This window comes from Cricetulus griseus (genome assembly GCF_003668045.3).
Source record: "Cricetulus griseus strain 17A/GY chromosome 1 unlocalized genomic scaffold, alternate assembly CriGri-PICRH-1.0 chr1_1, whole genome shotgun sequence".
NCBI lineage: Eukaryota > Metazoa > Chordata > Mammalia > Rodentia > Cricetidae > Cricetulus > Cricetulus griseus.
Genome location: NW_023276807.1, coordinates 152,065,475 through 152,075,235, shown reverse-complemented (window position 1 = coordinate 152,075,235; position 9,761 = coordinate 152,065,475). Strand labels below are relative to the sequence as shown.

At 38.7% G+C, this 9,761-nt stretch overlaps 1 protein-coding gene across 2 annotated transcripts; it reads left to right on the top strand.

Annotated features, from left to right (window-relative positions):
* Nucleotides 1–9,686, top strand: LOC113832766 (UDP-glucuronosyltransferase 2B31-like). Of its 2 annotated transcripts, none has more exons than XM_035452795.1 (6): nucleotides 1–472; nucleotides 2,509–2,657; nucleotides 4,494–4,625; nucleotides 6,253–6,340; nucleotides 7,106–7,325; nucleotides 9,407–9,686. In XM_035452795.1, the coding sequence occupies exons 1-6, from the start codon at nucleotides 1–3 to the stop codon at nucleotides 9,684–9,686; spliced, it is 1,341 nt and encodes a 446-aa protein (XP_035308686.1). The 2 variants fall into 2 exon arrangements, with proteins under 2 accessions (XP_035308686.1, XP_027246800.1); XM_027390999.2 differs by having other exon boundaries at nucleotides 1–724.
* Nucleotides 9,687–9,761: the final 75 nt, after the last annotated feature.

The following is a 9,761-nucleotide window of genomic DNA, read 5'->3' as shown; positions in this document are numbered from 1 at the left end:
ATGTCTGTGAAAATGACAGCAGCCCTGCTCCTGCTACAACTGAGTGGGTTCTTTGAATCTGGGAGTGGTGGGAAGGTGCTGGTGTGGCCAATGGAATACAGCCATTGGCTCAACTTAAAGACAATCCTAGATGAGCTTGTGAAGAAGGGTCATGAAGTGACTGTTCTGATACCCTCAGCTTCTCTTTCTTATGAGGTTGAGGACACATCTGCTATTGAATTTGAAATATACCCTTCATCACTTTCCAAGGCTATTTTGGAGGAACTTTACATGGAGGCAATTAACAAATACATTTATGAGCTGCCAAAGCTATCATTTTGGAGATACTTTTTAATGTTGCAAGAACTGTTTTTGTTAGAATCAGAATATTCTGAGAGTCTCTGCAAAGATGTTGTTTTGAACAAGGAACTCATGACAAAGCTACAAAATTCAAGCTTTGATGTCATCCTGGCAGATCCCTTCTTACCCTGTGGTGATCTGCTGGCTGAGATTCTCAAGACACCACTTGTGTTCAGTCTCCGCTTCTTCCCTGGCTCCACATACGTAAAGTACAGTGGAGGACTCCCACTACCTCCTTCCTATGTGCCACCTGCTCTGTCAGAATTGAGTGATCAGATGACGTTCATGGAGAGGGTGCAAAATGTACTCTATGTGCTTTGTTTTGACTTCTGGTTCCAAACATTTAATGAGAAGAAGTGGAATCAGCTTTACACTGAAGTATTAGGTGAGTGCTTGTTCAGTTGGGATTGTTATATTCTCAATTACTGTGTCATTGAAGGAGACTTGAAAGAATAGGATTGGCAGCAGAATGATTTATCTCTCCTAGGGAAAATTGTAAAAAGTCTGTGAAATTATCTGTTGAAATTAAAGCATTGTAGAAAAGCTTATGTCCTAAGGTCAACTGCAAAGCCTTAGCTATGACTTTCACAGGACACTTCAGAAAGGCACACCCTTGAACAACAAATCTTTGAGAATTTCTCTAAGAAATAACATATCCACAACTCATTTTCTCTCATGTTTTAAAACAGTAGTTTTACCTGTGTGGTGGCATCATTAGCATCACCATCATTATCTTCATCATCATTATATTGCTCTTATTACTATTATTATCATGAGTATGCACATGCACACTTGTGTCATGGGTGGGCAGTTTGTGATCTGAGAAACGTATGTGAGGTCAAATTCGAATTTGTTAGTTTCTACTTCACTTCCCTTGGATTGTCAAGATACATACAGGTGTTCAGGCATTTTGGAGACTGAAACACTTTTACCACCTAGCCCCTAAAATAGTAGTTTAAACAAACTCAATATCTTCATTTGTACATATACACTAAGGACTAATAAGCATTTCTAGCAATGGTATCTACATAGCATTGTGAACTTTTCCCTTTTTATACATTATTCTTCTTATTGATAATTTCAACTAATTTCTCATTTCACCTACTGAATTTCTGTACATCTGGTGAATACACTATGTACCAAGAACAGAAAACATATGAATTAAGGATTTTGGAGAATCTATATTTATTTATTAGGAGGGTAGAAATTATGTTTGAAATGTGTAACACTGAAGTGTAGATAGTGATTATTAGTTACAGACTTTTAAAATATACCTAATGACCAAACATCTCTCTCTCCATATTTTATGACTTGTTATCCTTATTATCTGCAAACAACCTTGCACAGACCTAAATATTACACTGTCAATCATGAATCAAGAGCACTATGAGGACAAGAACCCAGGAATAAATGAAAATTATTTTTGAGCTTAGCTAGGCATGTAGTGAGACCCTGTCTCAAAATGAGGTGCTGCTGCAGTCTACAATCCCCTAAACGGTTCACATTGGGCAACGCAGCACACACCTGTAATCCCAGTAGTTGAGATGTAGAAGAGAATCTGGAGTCCAAGGTCAATTTTGGCTACATAGTGACATAAGGGACATCCTGGGCTCTATTGTATCAGATAATCTCAAAGCAAACCAAAACAGCACAAAATTCTCAGTTCCCTCAGAGGAACACACATCAATACATACATATGTATACATACATGTACATATACATATACATATATATATACATATACTAATACATACGTATACATCAAGGTTCTAACAGTTAAATAGAGTAAACTAGATGAAGAGTTCCATGAAATGTGTTTTCCTGAATATGACAAAATAGATTCATATCTAATGGCATTGATTATATTTAAAAGGCATATCTAAATATTTGGTAATCATAAATTTCCAAGATACGTTACACATGTAGTATTTTTCTCCCATGTCTCTTGCACAGTGAATTTATCTACTATCAAATTTACTCTTATCAAACATTATACACACAGATATAGACAGACAGATAGACTGACACACAAACACATGATTCAAGCCACACACTTGTAAACAACTCTGGCTACATTATCAAAAGGCTTTCAGAAGACTACCTGGTTTACTCATCTTCACCTGACATTTTGTCACCAGTTGTACCTTCACTGTTCTGATTTCTCTTCAGGAAGACCCACAACACTCCTGGAAATGATGGGCAAGGCAGATATATGGCTCATCCGAACCTACTGGGATCTGGAGTTTCCTCACCCTGTCTTACCAAATTTTGATTTTGTTGGAGGACTCCACTGCAGACCTGCCAAGCCTCTGCCTAAGGTAAATAATGTCCCATTTGTTTGCTCCTGTTTTCTCTGCATTTCAGCAGGAGTGGTTATATTTTATTCCTTCAGAATGTGTGTCAAACTCAGAGAGCCACAAGAATTTAGAAAGAGAAAGCATCCAGTAGAAACATGTATCCATTCCATCACAAGAGTGTGAATTTCATTTTGATTAAGTTAATTCAACAAGATTCTATTTTTTAAAACTTTTTCTTGTTTTTGAGTGTAAAAAGAACATACATATACTAAATGCAGAAATTAGTCCAAAATCCCAGTGCGATACAAAATGATTTGAGTGAAAATAGATGAAGTGTGAACAAAGAAAAACACATTTTCTCGAGTCAAAATGGCTCTAATTACTTTCTTTAGTAATGTCTCTGTAATGGATTGGGTGCCTTTATATTTGGAACATGGATGTTCAGAATTGAGACTTTATGGTGATGAACTTTTCCTGAGAATAATATGAAATGCCCATCTTCATCTCTTTGGATTAATTTTAGTTTGAAGTCTAATTTGTTAGATATTAGGATAGCTACACCAGCTTATTTATTAGGTCCATTTAAATGAAAAATCTTTTCCCAACCCTATACTCTAAGGAAACGTCTGCCATTGAACTTTACGTGTGTCTATTTACTTTCTTTATTAATCAAGCAAGAGAAAACACACTCCTGTACAAACATACATACACCCATGCACAGCACTACAGACACAGTAACATAAAATGTCAGCAAATAGAAACGTATTTCCAATGAAACTAATATCAGTTACAAAACGCAAATTGAAAGAGAATGGACATCCTTAACAAAATTAGAAATAGATTTGTGGTCCATGAATTCCACTCCTGAGAATGTATGTAAAGGAACTGAATGAAGAACCTCTATGAGATAATAATGCAAGGATGATCATAGCAGCACTATTCCTGAAGGGAAGTGCTTGGTGCTTTGAATAAGCATGGTCCCCACAGGCTCCTGCACTTGAATGTTTGGTTATCAGTTGGTGCCCTGTTTAGGAAGAATTAGGAGATGTGGGTTTGTTGGGGGTAATGTGTCATAGGAAGTAAACTATGAGGTTTCAAGTGCCCAAAACAATCCTGGTCTCTTTCTCTCTGTCTGCAACTTATGGTTCAGGTTGAATACTGGGTCACTATTCCAGTCCCATGCCTGCCTGCCTGCCTACCTGCCATGGCGATCCCCACCATGATGCTTATAGACTCACCCTGTGAAACTTCTAGCAAGCCCCCAATTAAGTGCTTTATTTTATAACTTATCTTAATCTTGGTGTCTCCTCACAATATTAGAACAATAACTAAGAGTGGAAAAAGCAACCTAGAAAACATTAAATTGTTGATAAAAATTATATACTTTGAAAATACAAAAACATCAATAACACTTAAAAACCTAGTTTTTAAGATGCATGGTATGACCTAAATGACATTATGCTAAGTAAACTATGCAAAAACAAGACAGAAATAAAATAAGAATGGCTTCTGTAATCTACGTAAGTGACCAAGATAATACAAACAGAATGCAGATGTTTGGGGGTACTGAGAAGGGAGAAAGACAACTTTAAATTTAATATCACCAAGTCTTGCTTCTCAACATGAAAATGTTCCAGAATTGTTTGTATGACTGTGGATATGTGTAACACAGAGAACTCTAACTGTCCAGCTGGCTGCAACTGTACATCTTATATGTGGATGTGAACAGTTTTAAAGCACCCACTCCTCTAACATTTCTAATGCTGCTCGGTGTCTTCCTGTGGAGAGTGCTGTCAGTTTTTATGCAGGAGGCTTGATGTTGCTCCTCTTTGTGATGGGCTGGTATTTCATTAACAGGAAATAGAGGACTTTGTCCAGTCTTCTGGAGAGCACGGTGTTGTGGTGTTTTCCCTGGGGTCCATGGTGGGTAAGCTAACAGAAGAAAGGGCCAATGTGATTGCAGCAGGCCTTGCCCAGATTCCACAGAAGGTGAGATACAGTGCCTCACTTTTCATCTTCACTAAGATGGTCACATCCTGTCCAGGTGTGATTACAGAGACCACCTCTGTGACATTGAAGCTACCCTGATAGCTCTGGCACATCTCTGAAGTCACTTGTGACACAGAAATACAGGGGGTAGATGCCCAATAGTGGGTGGTGTTTTTGATTAACAACTTTGAATTAGCATTGTGTTCAGAAAGGAAAATACTTAACAAGTGCTTGTGCACTTGACGTTAGGGAGGTCTTGTATAAACAGAAATGTTCCTAGTTACTGCCTCCATTTTTGTGGAGGGTATTTGAGGGCTTTGCACACACTCAATGTAATCAAACTGCTATTAAATTGTAAATAATCACACACTTGTTATTAGCAGTTGTGGGCACTGAGAGATGACCTAACCTTTAGAGCATTTGTTACTCACACAGAAGACCTGAACTTAGTTCTGAGGTCCCATGTCTGGCAGATTGCAACTGCCTATACCAGCATCCCAAGGGATCCAAGGCACTCTTATGGCCTCATTCACACACACACACACATACACACACACACACACACACACACACACACACACACACACACACACACTTACCATACACATGAACACAGAGAGAGAGAAATCGAGGAAGAGAGAGAAGTAAGAGACAGGGAGAGATTAACTTACACTAAAATAGGATAATTCCTTACGTTAAAAATGGAATTTGAGCCATCCTAGTTTGCTTGTTTTGTTTATCTTATTTTATTTTTATTATAGATGCCTATTTGTTTTCTAAGGAGAGAAAGAGATGAAAAGGTGTGGGTTTCAATGAGAGGGGTGGGGAGGAAGGTCTTAGATGGGTTGGAGGACAATACGAAATTAGAAAATATTTTATGTATGGAAAAAATGTCTTTTCAATGAATGGAAAATAGACAAAAGAATTAATATGTAACATTTAAAACTGGAGTATTGTCACACTGTTACATTCCTGTGTAATCTTGGTCAAATATAATCACCTACATTTAAAGATGACCTATGCTGCTATGTTTCCTAGGGAATTTAAAACAGATAAGACAGGATTTTCCAACTTTCAAATACACCTTTGGGACTGAGCCTGTTAACACTGAAAAGGCAGGTGACTTGAGTGACCATGTACTTAGACAGTGTCACAATTTCAGAGTCTAATCTAATAAAATACATGATAAAAGGTTTATAAGTGAACTAACTCAAATACCATGGACAAATAGTTGTAGTGAATTTGGAAGATAAAAACTGCTATAAATATGTATTAGAAAAACGAAACAGGTATATAGTAGTAACTGTGATGGATTATTGATCTAGAATTACATTCACACATTTCTTAACTCCTGATTGACATTATTGGACATAACTACACCTAAGTTGCTGTTGACTAAATGTGAGGTAACATGCTGAAACTTGGACAAGCATGAGAACAAAAGCAGGACAGTGAAGGGCACTTGCATCCTGGGTGTGGTACTCTTCATGGTTCCCATCATCCATCCACACTGCCTGGCTCTGAGAGACTGGGCATTTATCTCCATTGTTTCTTAATCTAGCCAGAATTCTAACAGGAGTAACTTGATATTTGACCAAAGTAATAGAGACTAGCTTCATATTAACAGGTTCTTTGGCGATTTGAAGGCAAGAAGCCAGACACCTTGGGATCCAACACTCAGCTGTACAAGTGGATCCCCCAGAATGACCTTCTTGGTAAGCATCAGGAGACCCCTGAGACATGAGGAGTGGCTGCTCTGAAAGGCGAATGTCAACTAATGCATTTATGACAACAGTGATCTAGACTTGGAGAAAATGGATGAAGAACATATATGAATATGATGTACAGTCACATTCGCAATGGGACAATCCGTTTTTATCTCTGCTGTAATTATCAGTCAGATACTCTTAAGCCACTTCTTCATGTTTGTGTTCACCTCATATTCCATACCTTTGTATCTACATTTCCCTTAGGATAGCCCAATTTTTGATGCCAGAATGAATGGCATTCTCTCATGAATGGCTCTTCATTTTCTAGCTCTCCCAAAACTCCATATCATAAGGCAGTCTTATATTTGATGACGTATTGATTGTCCTAAGTCTCATCCATCATTATGAGCAACCAACCCCCTACTACGTGGAGGCAACCTATCACGAGCAGTGGCTTCACAGTTTCTTAGGAGAAAATATTCTCCTGAAACACTGCCAGTGCTTGCACATACTGTTTGCTCCACTTCAGAGGAGCTCTTCCTTTTTTTTTTCCATTTCTACTTCCACACTCCACTACCCCTATGTGGTCTTCAATCATCTTCCTGGACTTGTGGGTCTCCTTCCTCTAAGACATGGGAGGAATTCAGTGAAATCCCTTTATTATGATATTGTTATCTAGAGAGTATTTGCCCTTTCTTTGCCTTTTCTTTGCCTCTCATTTTTTTCTCAGACATAAGATTAATAATTGTTCTTAATCTCTCCCCTTGCTAGGTCATCCTAAAACCAGAGTTTTTATAACTCATGGTGGCACCAACGGCCTCTATGAGGCCATCTACCACGGGGTCCCTGTGGTTGGCATTCCTTTGTTTGGAGACCAATTTGATAATGTTGTTCACATGAAGATCAAAGGAGCAGGTGTTAGACTGGACTTTCTCACAATGTCCAGTACAGATTTGCTCAATGCAGTGAAGACAGTCACAACTGACCCTTCGTGAGTACAGTGATTTTGTTCAATTTAGTACTAGTCAAGATAGGTTCTCTCCAAAGTAAAAGGAGAATACATTTCATCTTTAGTCTAAGTTTCAAAACAATAACAATGATATAAAACCCGTTTAACCATTGTGGAAGGAGATTTTACTGTCAACCAACACTGCAAACAGGCCGGGCGGTGGTGGCACATGCCTTTAATCTCAGCACTCGGGAGGCAGAGGCAGGCGGATCTCTGTGAGTTCAAGACCAGCCTGGTCTACAAGAGCTAGTACCAGGAAAGCCTCCAAAGCCACAGGGAAACCCTGTCTTGGAAAAAAAGAAAAAAAAAGAATGCAAACAGTTCCTGTGGACATACTGTATAAGAAGATAGGTTAGAATAATTTGATGGTGGGAAACATTTTCTCTTCCTAAATGATGGGACACAACTTGGACAAACAGGATCAAATCAACACGCAGAATAATTAAGCTAAAAACTATAACGTATTTCAAGATAACGAATTTCTGAAAACTCTTATTCTTTCTTTAAATAATAATACCTAAATTGCAAAACTAGAATAATTAGGACTATATATCCATATGTATATAGTTATATATGTATAATACATTATGGCAAAATATGAACACTTCCATTTCTGTCTCCGTGTGCATTTGGGATTTCATGCCAAAATCCCCTCATTACTTAATCAGTCCTGTAACTTGTAATTGACAGTCATTGGCTGGCTCACTGTAGAGCACAATCCTGCTATCAGTGGCAGGCTGTTCATGTGACCTCACCTCTCTCTGTCTCCACTCACTTTCTGCATTCTGAACCAACTGTTTCCACAGTTCCACACTCTACTTCCATGAAATCAGCCCTGGTAGTTTCCACACAATGGTGAGAACTTGCAGTGTTTTTCTTTATGGCAGTAGTTCTCAACCTTGGGTCTTAGGAACTAAGACACTTCTCAGTAGCAAAATTGCCATTATGAAGTGGCAGAAAAAAATAACTTTATCATTGGAGATTCCTAAGACCATCAGAAATACGTGTTTTCTGATGGCAGTGACCCACAGACTGGGAACCAGTATTTTAGGGCCCAGATTATATAGCTTAGTATGATAGCATCTAATTTTATCCTTATTGTAAAATCAAGATTTCCTTCTTTATAATGACTGATAATAATCAACTACTTTTCATACCACAACTCCTTTATCCATCATCCAACATTGGGTACATCGGTCAATTCCGCTTCTTAACTATCATGACCAGTGTCACTCAAACCACTATGAAACTATCATTTTGATATGTTGTGTACTATTTCATTAAACAGATTCCTAATAGTAAGAGAGCTGAAACCCAGGGTAATTATTGGGGAAATCCATGTTCTTTCTGTAGTTGTGCTGAATTCCACTCCAGCATCCACTTATGGTAGTAATACCTCCACATTCTGCAGTCACTGATCAGCCTGTCAATCTGACATCAATTCCCAGAAACTACAGTGTAAAACCAGACCACTAACTCCCACAAGTTTTCCTCTGACCTCCATACACAGACACAATTAGAACAGGTTAAAAAATAAAAATGTTGACAAATACCAGTTCCTCACCATCCTTGTCATTACTGTGCTTCTGTCTCTGTGGGTAGAACTAGGGGTTGAATTCAGGTCCTGGAGCATTCTACACAACCTATCAATGACCTACATCCCAGCCCGTAGGTCATATTGTGCAAAGTATTTGCCTTTCTCACAAGTTGCCATTTTTAATTACTAATAATGCTTATATTGGGTTTTCAAAGAACTTTGACACAATTTCTTTTCAAGGGCATCAATGTGTCATTGTCAAACTGTAAGAACCACCTCACCACAGTGCTAGAAAGGGCTTAGGAACGTTGGTTCTGCTGCAAAGATTTCCTTCCCCAAATGTTTCCCATTTCAGTTTTGGAAAGAATTTCACAGAAGTTGCCAGCTTACATGTCCCAGTGAAAACCACACTGTACCTAGAGCTCCTCTATGGAGTTTGTTGACTCTCAGTGATGCTTCCCCAGAACCTTTCTTTGGCTTCAATCACTTCAGTAAATTAACTGTTTTTTGCTGTTGATGTCTTTAGCTATAAGGAGAATGCCATGCGGCTATCAAGAATTCACCATGATCAGCCAGTGAAGCCCCTGGACAGAGCTGTCTTCTGGGTTGAGTATGTCATGCGCAATAAAGGAGCCAAGCACCTTCGTGTGGCAGCACATGACCTCACCTGGTTCCAGTACCACTCTCTGGATGTGCTTGGATTCCTGCTTGCCTGTGTGGTGACTGTGATCTTCATCATCACAAAGTGCTGTCTCTTTTGTTGTCAGAAGTTTGCTAAAGGTGGAAAGAAGAAGAAAAGGGAGTAACTGAAGTGGGGAGGACAGACACATGGACCTCCTCCGGTGCATCACCGCAAGGGAGGCTTTCTGTGTGTTCCTTCA